The sequence below is a fragment of the Leucoraja erinacea genome, chromosome 31 (assembly GCF_028641065.1).
Source record: "Leucoraja erinacea ecotype New England chromosome 31, Leri_hhj_1, whole genome shotgun sequence".
Taxonomy (NCBI): Eukaryota; Metazoa; Chordata; class Chondrichthyes; order Rajiformes; family Rajidae; genus Leucoraja; species Leucoraja erinaceus.
Window position 1 is genome coordinate 8,115,347 of NC_073407.1, and position 13,205 is coordinate 8,128,551.

Below are 13,205 nucleotides of genomic sequence, written 5' to 3' on the forward strand. Positions count from 1 at the left end.
CCCGTGATCGCGTGGGTTTTCCCCGAGATCTTCGGTTTCCTCCCACACTCCAAAGTCTAACAAGTTTGTAGATTAATTGGCTTGGTGTAAGTGTAAATTGTCCCTCGTGGGTGTGGGATTGCGTTAATGTGCGGGGATCGCTGGTCGGTGCGGACTCGGTGGGCCGAAGGGCTTATTTCCGCGTCGTATCTCTAAACTAAACTAAAAAAACTAAACTAAATGGCTGGATTGTAATCATGTATCGTCTTCCTGCTGACTGGTTAGCACGCAACAAAAGCACAACGAAGCTTTTCACTGTACCTTGGTACACGTGACAATAAACTGAGCTGAGAATTAATCTCACCGTGGCTCAGGTTGGCAGCTGGGGTCACTTGTTGTACACAATGGCAAGTTGTTCCGCTGTTGTTATGCAAAAGCAATCACTTACCCAAAGTCTCTGTAACTCCATCGACAGAAGTGATGAAACATAACGCCACCAAGGAGCTTTTCCTGCTTAGGATAAGAGTGCACAGATTTCTGTTTCATTAAAAGGACGCACTTTTCAATCCCAGAGAAAATGCTGTCCAAACACCAGACTGGCTTGAAAATCCTGGAACTAAAACATAATCTCCTAACCAATAACCACAAAGCAAAAATGAAGACACAAAGTGCTGAAGGAACTCAGCGTGTCAAGCAGCATCCGTGGAGGGAAATGATTTGGGTTGAGGCCCTTTACTGGGCTCAGAAAATACCCCAACCTGCAGCGTCATCTGTCCATTTACTGCCACAGATGCTGCCTGACCAGTTGAGTTCTTCCAAGAGTTTGTTTTGTTTTTCATCTCAAAATTCCATCATCTGTAGTCTCCTGTGCCTCCATATAAAAGCAAAATGTTGGGGACAACAACACTGGGAAATAAAAGTCTGAAGAAGGGTCCCAACCCAAAACATCACCTACCCATGTTCTCCAACATTACTGCCTGAAACATCACCTATCCATGTTCTCCAGTGATGCTGCCCGACCTGCCGAGTTACTCCAGCACATTGGGTCCTTTTTTGGTAAACCAGCATCTGCAGTTCCTTGTTAACACAGCGAGTCGAGATCATCAGCAGGTCAGGAGGAAGGAAAGGGGCAGATGGACTATTCTGATGATAGGTCTTCGATATGAAACGTTAGCTCTGTTTCTCTCTCCGCAGATGCTGCCTGACCCACTGAGTACTCTGGTTTTATTTCTGAACCGCTGAAACCCGTGTAACTGTTAGTCCAGTTTCTTGGCTGCCCTGCTGAATACTATCTGAGCTTCAGACTCAACCGCACGGTGCTGGAGTCAATTTTGAAATGTTTATTTTTCAGAATGATGGCAACACTGGTGAGACAAGCACTCATTTACACCTCCGTTGCTGCCCCTTGGAAAGGCGGACAAGTGTGGTGTCTTATTGAGCTGTTGTAGTTCTGGTGACGGCAACTCCCACCGTGCTGCTCTGGAGTGAATGCCAGGATTTAGAACCAGCAATAATAGTGGAATGTGTTCAAGTCTGGTGGGAGATCCCCAAACCAATGGGGAGATGGCACAAGGTGCTGGAGTAACTCAACGGGTCAAGCTCCATCTCTGGAGGACACGGATAGGTGATGTTTCGGGTTGGGACCCTTCCTCAGACTGTTTGCGGTGGAGGGGGTGGGGGGAGAAAGCTGGGAGAGAGGAAAGCTGTTAGTTGTACAACAACAGGATTAAGGATAAGGGGGAAATCTTTTAGGACTGAGATTTTTCACACAGAGAGTGGTGAATCTGTGGAATTCTCTGCCACAGAAGGTAGTTGAGGCCAGTTCATTGGCTATATTTAAGTGGGAGTTAGATGTGGCCCTTGTGGCTATAGGGATCAGGGGGTATGGAGAGAAGGCAGGTACGGGATACTGAGCTGGATGATCAGCCATGATCATATTGAATGGTGGTGCAGGCTCGAAGGGCCGAATGGCCTACTCCTGCACCTATTTTCTATGTTGCTATGTTTCTATGAAATGGGTCACGGACACATTGCGGAGAATTTAACCCATGCCGACTGCACTGTCAAAGCATTCGAATCTCTGCTCCTCCTCTGAAGTTCAGTTGCAGTGATGCAGCCAAATGATGTGGAAAAAATGTAGTGAAGCTGGGCTTGGATTGAAGAGCAGACAATGAAACGTGCAACAAATGCACGTCGCTGCAAATGAACAAGACCGCTGCCAAATGAGCTCTGAATCTCACAGTGTGGAGATCGGCGGCAGACATGGTGGGCTACAGGGCCAGTCCCTGCGCTGTCCTGTTGCATACAACACATACACAAAGTGCTGGAGCAGCTTAGCATCTCTGGAGAACATGGATAGGTGACGTTTTGTGGCTGGACCCTTTTTCGAGTTGGGAAATGTTCTCCAGAGACGCTGCCTGACTTGCTGAGTTACTCCAGCACTTTGTGCCTTTTTTTTTGTAAACCTGCATCTGCCATTCCTTAGTGGAGCAGACAATATGTGTAAGAAGGAACTGCAGATGCTGGTTTACACCAAAGATAGTCAGAAAATGCTGGAGTAACTCAGCAGGACAGGCAGCATCTCTGGAGAAAAGGAATGGGTGACATTCCTGAATCTGGTGTTCCTAACACGTCACCTATTCCTTATCTCCAGAGATGCTGCCTGACCCGCTGAGATACTCCAGTGATTTGTGTCTGTCTGCAGTTCCTTATACAGTATCTACACTGTCGTATGAGGGTGGGGCAGTCACTGGAGCTCAGAGCCTGACCCTGTTGCCTTCTCCTTTGCAGGTGGATGACCAGATGAAACTGCTGCAGAACTGCTGGAGTGATCTGCTGGTTCTGGACCACATCTACAGACAGGTTTACCACGGGAAGGAGAACAGCATTCTTCTGGTGACCGCCCAAGAGGTAAGCAGGTGAAGGTGCAGAGTGGTTGCCCCAGGGCCAGGCCCCATGCTCAGTCACATGTTTGTTGACATGGAACATATTCCCAGGAATGGTGCTGGAGAATTGGCTGCCCACTGACTCATCTTCTTCATGGACTCTGCTTCCTCCTCCTCCTCCTCCTCCCACTAACATCCCAGGTGGTGTGAAAACCATCTTGCACTGGATTGGTGAAGGTCTTGGGAAGACCAAACCCAGTGTCTGCAAACCGGGCGGCACAGTGGCGCAGCAGGTAGAGCTGCTGCATCCCAGCGCCAGAGACCCGGGATCTATATTGACCTCGGGTGCTGTCTGCGTGGAGTTTGCATGTTTTCCCTGTGACCAGCCACTGTGCTGCCAAAGGCGCAAATGCTTCACTTTGTTTCCCTTTCCAGCGCTCGAGCAAATGGTGATGAGTTTGGATGATATCCCTGAACTGAGATCCAGTGACCGCCCCCCCCCCGCCGGAGAGAGTGGGAGGGTTAGGAGCAGGCGAGGGTCAGAGGTCGTCAACTGGGCTTTGCACTCTTCTGAGGTTTTGAATCACTTGTAGATCCCTAACAAACCATATTCTCAAACACTTCTTCTAAACAAATAGCCACAATCTTCCCGCCCTTTAAAAGGAGACAAGACTTTATTCACTGGTTTGCATATTTACAAAAACCTGCGACTGTTTTGAAAACTGTTGCCTTTCTGAGATCAGCTTCTGAAACTGGTGGCGACTTGGCAATAATAAAGGCTTTTTCTCAGATGGGAAATAGTCAAATTATCCCCCAGTTGGCGCCGTGTCTGTCGACTGTGTCTGTGATTGTTTCTGCACCAGGGACAAACACTGATTTACAGATAGGTCGCCTAGTGTCCACACACTACAAGCAGACACACTTGTGATGGAGTTCCATCACTCACTCCTCCCTTTCCCACACTTTGCCTTCGGAGTTGGTGTTTACAGCAAGCGAGATTTGAGAAAGAGCCTCGCTTGTTCACAAGGCTGCCGTTAATTTTTACTATCGCCAAACTCACGATGAAAGCAAACATGAACACGCAAACATCCAGTAACGGGTAAGACAGCAACTGGGTGGCACGGTGGCGCAGTGGTAGAGTAACCCACTACTCTCTATGAAAAGACCTTTCCCCACACATCTCCTTTAAACGTTGCCCATCTCACATTGAAGCTGCCCCTCTAGTCTTTGACATTTCCACACTTGAAAAAAAAGGTTCTGAAAGTTAAATCCTGTTCATGCCTCTCATCATTTCATATACTTCCATCTGGTCTCCCATCAACCTCCAATGCCTCAGAGAAAACAATCCACATTGGTCAACCTCTCCTGGTAGCTAATGCCCTTAATTGTGGTAACCCTCCTGGGAGTGCGATGGCTCCGTCAGTGCTTCAGTGGTACATTATTGTCACATGTACCGAGGTACAATGACATGCAGTACGAGTATCACGATGCATAAGCACTCAGATACATCTTAGATAAGGATCTCAGAGGCAGGACAAATGTATAGCAGCAGATGTCTATGTTAAAGTCTATCGTGTTCTGTGCTCTTTTTTATTCGTATGGTTGTATGATGACCACACATTCACTGCATCAATTGGAACATGGGACAAATAAATGTATCTTGTCTACACTGAGATGGTAACAGAGGAGGTGGCCCATTGCCCTGGTTGTCCAAGGAGGACATTGGGGCAGTGGTCTGGTGCCAGACACTTCCAACACCTCTCTCTTCAGCTGCAGTTCAGCGGGTTTGATTCTCCCTCGAGCCAAACACAACATCTTGAGGAAAACCTTGAAACCAAACGTCGCAAAGTTTGGTTACCTGGCAACCGGGGCCGTGAGAGAGGCAGAAGTGGAAAATGAAAACGTAAAAACTGCAGATATGAGAAATCTGAAATGTAATAAGATGGTGCTGGAAATTCTCAGCAGGCCAGGCAGCTTCTGCTGAGAGAGGAACATAGAATTAACATTTCCATGTTTCACACAACAGAGCTGCTGCCTCACAGCACCAGAGACCCGGTTTGATTCTGAGTCTGGGTGCTGTCCGTGTGGATTCTGTTTGTTCTCCCTGTGATCGCGTGGGTTTTCCCCGGGTGCTCTGGTTTCCTCCCAAATCCCAAAGACTTGTGGGTTTGTAGGTTAATTGGCCTCTGTAAATTGGGGGAGTGGATGAGAAAATGGGATAACATAGAACTAGTGTGGATGGGTGATCAATGGTCGACGTGGGCTTGATGGGCTGAACGGCCTGTTACCATGCTGTGTTTTTTAAACTAAACTAAAAATACTTACTGGGTTCAGAACTAAAGCAGAAAATGCTGGAAATATTCAGCTGTTAGAAACATAGAAACATAGAAATTAGGTGCAGGAGTAGGCCATTTGGCCCTTCGAGCCTGCACCACCATTCAATATGATCATGGCTGATCATCCAACTCAGTATCCCGTACCTGCCTTCTCTCCATACCCCCTGATCCCCTTAGCCACAAGGGCCACATCTAACTCCCTCTTAAATATAGCCAATGAACTGGCCTCAACTACCCTCTGTGGCAGAGAGTTCCAGAGATTCACCATTCTCTGTGTGAAAATTTGGAGAGATCTCTGTTTGGAGAGATGAGCGGAGGAGATGTTTCAGAAGAAGGACTGGAAGGAATCACTTCTAGAATTGACCCAAGACCTTGTCCTACAGCATGTCAGTGGGTTGACACACAATGCTGGAGTAACTCAGCGGGATAGTTCCTTCCTACTCATTTCAGTGTGTGACTGGGTGTGATGTGATTTCTCAGTGATGCTCAGAGCAGCCTGCTCAATGAACCTGCGACCGTTTCCTCTCCCCCTTCAGGTCGAGTTGTCCACGATCGCCAACCAGGCCGGCTCGACGCTCATTAACCTGGTGCTGCGAGCGCAGGAGCTGGTGGCCAAGCTGCAGTCCCTGCAGGTCGATCGTAGGGATATCGTCTGCTTCAAGTTCCTCCTCCTCTTCAGTCCTGGTAAGCCCAACACTCTGAACATTGATCAACCAGGGCAAAGACCAAACTGCCGGGCAACTCAGCGGGTCAACTGTGGGTGCGGGTGGAATGCATTTGTCAACAAACTGCTGGGGAACTCAATGGGTCAGACAGCCCCTGTGGGTTGGGGGTGGGGGGAGGTGAATGGCCGACAAAGCGCTGGAAGAACTCAAATGGGTCAGGCAGCACCTGCTTGACATTGGCAAGGAACAGCCAATGTTTCAGATCCACAATTAATCCTGATTGCATCCAAAATGCCGACAGTTTCATTCCCTCCACAGCTGCTGCTTGACCCGCTTATTTCCTCCAGCACTTTGTATTTTGCTCCAGATTTCAGCATCTACAGTTTCTTGTGCCACCGCTGATTATATAGATTCTGGAACTCTTCCTGTTCACAGCGACAAGTTATTTGAACAGACCGAGGATCACAGAGAGGTCACATTTAGCCTGCAGTGGACGTGCACCTCTTGCTGGTTTATGATAGAGGGGTCAGGTACAAAGTGTATCTGGCCCCTCTGCCACAGGGATCCCCAGCATGTTGCATTCTCCCTACCGACCCCTGCACTGCCCACTCCTGCATTGCTGCCTCCTGAGTGTTCGCTGCACAACAGTTGGGAATCCATCGTTGCCATCCAGCTCTGCACAGGGCGGCACGGTGGCGCAGCGGTAGATTTGCTGCCTTATAGCGCCATAGACCCGGGTTCGATCCTGACTATGGGAGCTGTCTGTACGGAGTTTGTACGTTCTCCCCGTCAGCACGTCGGTTTTCTTCCAGTGCTCCGGTTTCCTCCCACACTCCAAAGACGTGTGGGTTTATAGGTTCATTCTCTTCTGTAAATTGTCCCTAGGATAGAACTAGTGTATGGGGTGATCGCTGGTTGGCGTGGATTCAATGGGCCTGTTTCCATGTTTCCACGCTGTGTAACTAAACTAAGCTAAACTAAACTAAACTAAGTTAAACTAAGCCCAGCTATTTCACTTTAGGCTTGGCTCCCACTGAGCTGGAACAGTGCATTTAATAGTCAAGATCCTGCTACCAAATGCCAGCATTTCTGCCTTTAGTTCGGAGAACGACTGGGAGTTGCCCTCCTGCTCCCTCTCCATCATGTGGGAATTTACGCCAGGAATTTACGCCAGGAATCAGCCTGGGCTGGCTCTAGCCCCTGCTCGCGGTGGCTCTGGGCTCAGCGGGGAGAGTATCGTCATGGATAGAAAGCAGCAGGCAATGTCAGATGTTTTTCTGAGGAGTGTTTCTGTAATTTAGATATCTTTTATTGTTTGTGCTCAAGTTTTCCAATTCAAGGATTATATTTGTAGGAATGTCCCTAATTGTTCATGCATTTTAAATGTCAGAGACATGTAGAGTGATCCTTACGGGGTTGACAGCTGGTAAAGCAGGGGTAGGATTTTGCCGGCTGGTGAAGCTTTCATGCAGTTGTGGGGGGTTGGGGGGGGGGAGGCTGGAGGGTCATCGATCAGGCCAGGCTATTGGCTCACCTCTGTACCCAGACCTGGGGGAGGGGCGTGACTAGGACGGGGAACGGGGAGACCACCTGGGCCGGAGGGATGTCCTGGCATCTCAGACTAACTGACACCAATGGTGTTAAACCAGTTAAAGCTGCTGCCTGGCTGCCTGCATGCCATTACTTCATGCAGAACGGTGGTTGGCCATTTAAAGTGCTCTACTCCCGGTGCCACAGGCAGATAGGGTCATGATGAGTGCATTTTCCTTCTTAGGCCTGTAAGGGTCTGAGTGTCTGAGTTTGAGATGCCATGTTGCAGCTGTACTAAACCTTGGAGTTAAAATCTCAAATGGACAGTCTTATTTTTGAACGGGTCACAAAACTCAAAAATTGTCTCTCCTCTTCAATGTCCAGTCATTTCATTCACTCACGGTGCATAAGTTCTTAAGTTCTATGAACAGAATTAGGCCATTCAGCCCATCATGTCTACTCTGCCGTTCAATCCTAGCGGATCTATCTTTCTCTCTCAACCCCTGCCTTCTCCCCATAACCCCTGACTCTCACGCGAATCAAGAATTTGTCAATCTCCACCTTAAAAATATCAGTTGACTTGGCCTCCACTGCTGTCCGTGACAATGAATTCCATAGATTCACTACCCACTGCCTAAATAAATTCCTCCTCATCTCCTTCCTGAAGGTACGTCCTTTTATCCTGATGCTATGGCCTCTGGTCCTAGACTCTCCCATTGGTGGAAACATCCTTTTCACATTCACCCTATGTGGGCCTGGATGCACGGCAGCCTAATTGTCATAACTGTTTGCAATGGAGAAAGTCAATTAAGCAGCAGACTGTGTTTTCCCTTCCGAAGCCTCTGAGCAGACAGCACAGCTCGTGAAGAGCGATAGTGGAACGGAAACAAATAGCTTTGTTGAGGCTCAGATGCAGGGGGATGATAATGACCGTCGCACTTAGTTGTCCCAGTGGCTTTTCCAATGCAGGCCGTGGACTTGGCATCACCCGCCGCCAGGAATTCCCTGGTTCGAGTGGCTTTGTCTTCCCCTGCTCGCCTGGTCCATGTAGACAAAATAAATAAATGTGTGTCTCACCAGGTTCTGCACTGCAGGTTTGGCAGCAACATTCAGCGGAATGCTGCCAAGTAACAGTCGCAGGGAGATGGAAGTAAGTCCGTAAGTCCATTAGTCACAGGAGCAGAAATAGACCATTTGGCCCATCAAGTCCACTCCACCATTCAATCGTGGCTGGTTTATCTTTCTCAATCCCATTCTCCTGCCCATAACCCCTGACACCCATACTAATCCAGTATCCATCAACCGCTGCCTTAAAAGTGCCCCATAAAATAAATGAGAAGATCCCTGTATTACATTGAGCCATTTAAATGTAGTTTGTACATCGCCCTCACTCAGCTGGTGTTAAATCCTCAATCCTCCATCTGTAGAGGTTGATGATGGTGTTGTGTGGACTGGAGGGTTGGAGTTGTGAGGAGATTCTGTGCAGGCCGGGACTGTTTTCACTGGACAGTAGAAACTGAGAGGTGACCTTATACAGGTTTATAAAAGCACGGCAGGCATAGACAATAGATAATGTGAAAGGCACAATCCTTTCCCCAGGTTGGCAGAGTTTGTAACTTGAGTGCTTCGGCTTAATGTGCGGGGGGAAAATTCAAAGGGCACTTGCTGGGCCAACACTCTGACACAGAGTGTCGGGCAAACGGAACAAGCTGCCAGGGGAATGAGGTAGAAACGGGTACAATGATGACAGTTAAAACACATTTGGACAGGTATGTGGGGAGGAACGGTTTGGAGGGATTGGAAGGGGATGTGGGGAGTAGAGGAAAGGGGGGGGGGGGGGGTGGAAAGAGGAGCGTGATTGTGGGAGAAATAGGTGAGATGGGCTGAAGGGCCTGCATTGCCCCATGACTCCATTCCGCCACAGGGACGTGCAGTGCAGCCTTTGCCTGCCGTGAAGAATGACGCCACAGGTGCTGCCCGACCTTCAGCACTTTGTGTTTTGCTCAAGATTCCAGCATCTGCAGTTACAAGTTGCGTCTCCCTTGGTTTCTCCTGAATTTCTTGCACTCATCCGCCCATCCCCATAGATCCCATCCCTCATCGGGCCGCTGAACATGAGCTGGGTTGGGAAACTGAGAGAGTGCACGTTTCATCCCTCTCTTCCCTGTGTCTCCCCCACCTTAGTGCGCACCCATTTCTCCCAAGGTCATGCTCCTCTTTCCCCCTTTCCTCTACTCCCCCCCCCGTCCCCCCCCCCCCCCCCCCCCCCCCCCGTCCCCCATCCCCGTCCACTACCACCTACATCCCTCCTTCTGGCATTACATTTCACTCTTCCTCTTCTCTCCTTATGACGGTACGGTGGCGCTGCTGCGGTAGAGTTGCTGCCTCACAGCGACAGAGAGATCCGGGTTCGTACCTGACTACGGCTGCTGTCTGTACGGAGTTTGTACCTTCTCCCCGTGACCTGCGTGGGTTTTCTCCGCGAGCTCCAATTTCGCCCCACACTCCAACAACATACAGATTTGTAGGTTAATTGGCTGGGTATAATTGTAAATTGTCCTTAGAATTCGTAGGATAGTGTTAGTGTGCGAGGATCGCTGGACGGCGCAGACCCGGTGGGCCGAAGGGCCTGTTTCCTCGCTATATCTCTAACTAAACTAAACCAAACTCTTTTGAACACTTTCCATTCAAGCCTTGGTCCTCCCATCTGTCAATTAAAACCCCCTCACCTGCATCCACCCATCACTTACCAGGCTTTGCTCCGCCCCCACTTCTTCTCCAGTTTTCTACCCCCTACTACAATCAGACTGAAGAAGTGCCTCGACCCGAAACGTTGCCTGTCCATTCCCTTCCCAGATGCTGCCCGACCCTTTGAGTTACTTCAATTCTCCCTCCCATTCCAAATCCGACCTTTCTGTCCTGGGCCTCTTCCATGGCCAGAGTGAGACCCACCGCAAATTGGCGGAGCAGCGCCTCATATTTCGCTTGGGTAGTTTACACCACAGCGGTATGAACATTGACTTCTCCAATTTCTTGCTTTCTCCCTCCTTCCCCTCCCATTCCCAGCTCTTCCACAGCCTACTAGCTCCGCCTCTTCCTTTCTTTTTCCCGCCTGAAGTCTGAAGAAGGGCCTCGACCCGAAACGTCACCTATTCCTTCGCTCCATAGATGCTGCCTCACTTGTTGAGTTTCTCCAGTCTACCATTGAGTTACTCTGGCATTTTGTGCTTTACCCAAGATTCCAGCATCTGCATCTCCTTGTGACTCCAAATGACAACCCTAATTGAGTAATTAATTGTATAAAAGTGTGGTTTTCAAAGCCTGCGCTTGGGTAGAGAAAATGGCTGTTGCCCGGATTGTGATCCTCTGCTCTTGAATCTGTCGAGCCAACACTTGATTTCCCTTTTCGCAAACAATCCACAGGTTTAATTTGCAAAGCTGTTATGCATTGCTGATGGCAAGAAGAAAGTTATTATTGAGGTACGCACTAAAAAAATCTCCTTTCTGGCAGCAGAGACATGGCTTTCTTCCAACTGCGCCCTGGATTTAAAGGTTTCACTCAATGTGCTTCATTTATTTTCAACGAAGCTTTCTCCCAACAAAAAAAATCTAATTGAAGTATGCCTTTTCTACCCCCCTCCCCCTCATCCATTCAGGGTCATTTTCACCAGATTTCACCCTTTTTTAAGTCTGCAAACATTGTGCGAGGTGTTTTGTGTCTCCTATAGAATCAGCTCCCCAGCCAGGTTTTTATGTTGCTCTGTGTTAATTACCTTCAGGAGTGCATGGATTTTTACATTCAGCTGATCACAGTGCTCACAAAGCAAAATATTTACAAAAGAGTGTGACATTTATTGTCCGTATTGATTTTCCTCCTGAGCAGGTAAAGAGTTTTAATTAAAATTAGAATTATGCGGGGAAAAAATGCAGAGGTTGTGAAGAAGATATGTTTTAGCTTTGTTCTAAAGAAGCATTTAATAGAGAGCCTCAACAAATTGACCTCTGTTGCCTTTCAATCACACAGATCCTTTGCTAGGAAGAGCTTTTGTACAGTAACTCCCATTCCCTTAAGTGATGGCAATTTAGCAACAGCCCTCTTGTGAACAAAGACTGCTCCTAATAATGAGATCTGTTAAGAGCAGGCAACAACTTAAAGCAGGTCAACAATTGTTAGGAAGAGCTTTGTACCTCAGAAGTGTTCCAACCGTGGGCGTACAAATGTACGATCCATCTGACTTGTAGGCTTGTGTGAATTATTTTTTACCATTGTGTCAGGGAAGCTATATTTTCAGAAATAGGCAATTATTAGTTGAATTTAGTATTTTAACAGAATAATGTTCTCAGGCGAGAGCTTTAGGCCTACATTAGCCGGCAAACGAAGAAGGGTTTCGACCCAAAATGTCACCCATTCCTTTTCTCCAGAGATGCTGCCTGACCCGCTGAGTTACTCCAGTTTTTTGTGTCTATCTCTCATTTCACTCCTACCATTTGGAAGTCACAGGAGTCAAACCAGCATCTTCAGTTCATCCCTACATATTTAATTTGGGTCGTGATTAGGCATTGCCTCTATTTTTACAATTCGCATCCTGTTCCAATCCTAACATGGTCTTGCCTCTTCTTATCTTGTAATCTCATCCATCCTTGTAACCTTGCCAGAACTCTCGGCTCACAAGGAACTGCAGGTGTTGGGATCTCCTCTGATTCCAACCTCCTGATTGTCCCTGAACTTCATCGCTTAAAAAAAGTCCAAGGCCCGAAATAAGGTAGGGTGGAAGATCGAGACTGCACCCTGGGTTATGGGAGGACCATTAGTCTGATAACAGTGGGGAAGAGGTGTTCCTGAATCTGGTGGTACATACTTTTATATCCTCTCCCCAATGGGAGAGGGAACAAGAGGGAATAACGGTCCAAGTTGAGACCCTTCATTGCGTATCAGCTAATAATAGCCTAAAGCTCTGTAAAAACCCGCAACCCTCCTTGCTTTCTCCTTCCTCCTTAGAAATACCTCCCTAAACCCTCTTTTCCAATGTCCTAGTGGACAAACCATCGGTTGAGTTTGTACTGGTGTTGTTCCATTATTATCGTGCGTACTGAGATCAGGTGAAAAGCTTGTGTTGCTGGGTTATCCATTCGAATCAGATAATACTACACATAAGCACAATCAAGCCATACGCAAGTACAACAGGATACAAAGCGCTGGAGTAACTCAGCGGGTCAGACAGCATCTCTGGAGAACATGGATGGGTGACGTTTAGGGTCGGGACTCTTCTTCAGACTGAAGAAGGGTCCCAACCCAAAATGTCACCTAGCAATGAGTCTCAAGAATGGTCCTGACCCAAAGTTACTCCAGCACATTGTGACTTTTATTTGTAAATTGAAGAAGCATCTGCAGTTCCTTCTTTCAACAAATACAACATTTTGGGATTGATAATTCTCTTTTGAAAGTCTATGGGACATTTAACGCTCTTATGGCACAGTTCAACTTAGATCACCCAGACAAGCGCCCGTAGTTAGGATCGAACCCGGGTGTCTGGCGCTGCAAGGCAGCAACTCTACTGCTGAGGGAAGGGGGAGTGATTGGCAGATGGGCGGAGTAAGTGACAAAGTCTAGAAGTGAAATGGAGACAAAAAGGTGTCAGATAAGCAGAGAAGTTAAATGTGAAGTCAGAGGGAGGGATATGTGTGGAAGGGAGGGGGGGGGGGGGGAGAGGGGGAGAAATAGGTGCTCATTGGGATGAGGATGGTACAGGGGAAGGAGGTGAAGGGGGGAGGTATTACCTAAAATTGGACAATTCAATGTTCAGGACGTT

General features: G+C 48.1%; 1 protein-coding gene across 1 annotated transcript in view; it reads left to right on the plus strand.

Moving 5' to 3' along the window:
• LOC129711871 (nuclear receptor subfamily 5 group A member 2-like) overlaps nt 1-13,205 on the plus strand; it is a 60,773-nt gene that overhangs the window by 43,158 nt on the left and 4,410 nt on the right. Inside the window, exons 5-6 of the mRNA XM_055659855.1 lie at nt 2,770-2,889; nt 5,737-5,884. Of these exons, the coding sequence (XP_055515830.1) occupies nt 2,770-2,889; nt 5,737-5,884 (268 nt within the window). The remainder of the gene's footprint in view (nt 1-2,769; nt 2,890-5,736; nt 5,885-13,205) is intronic.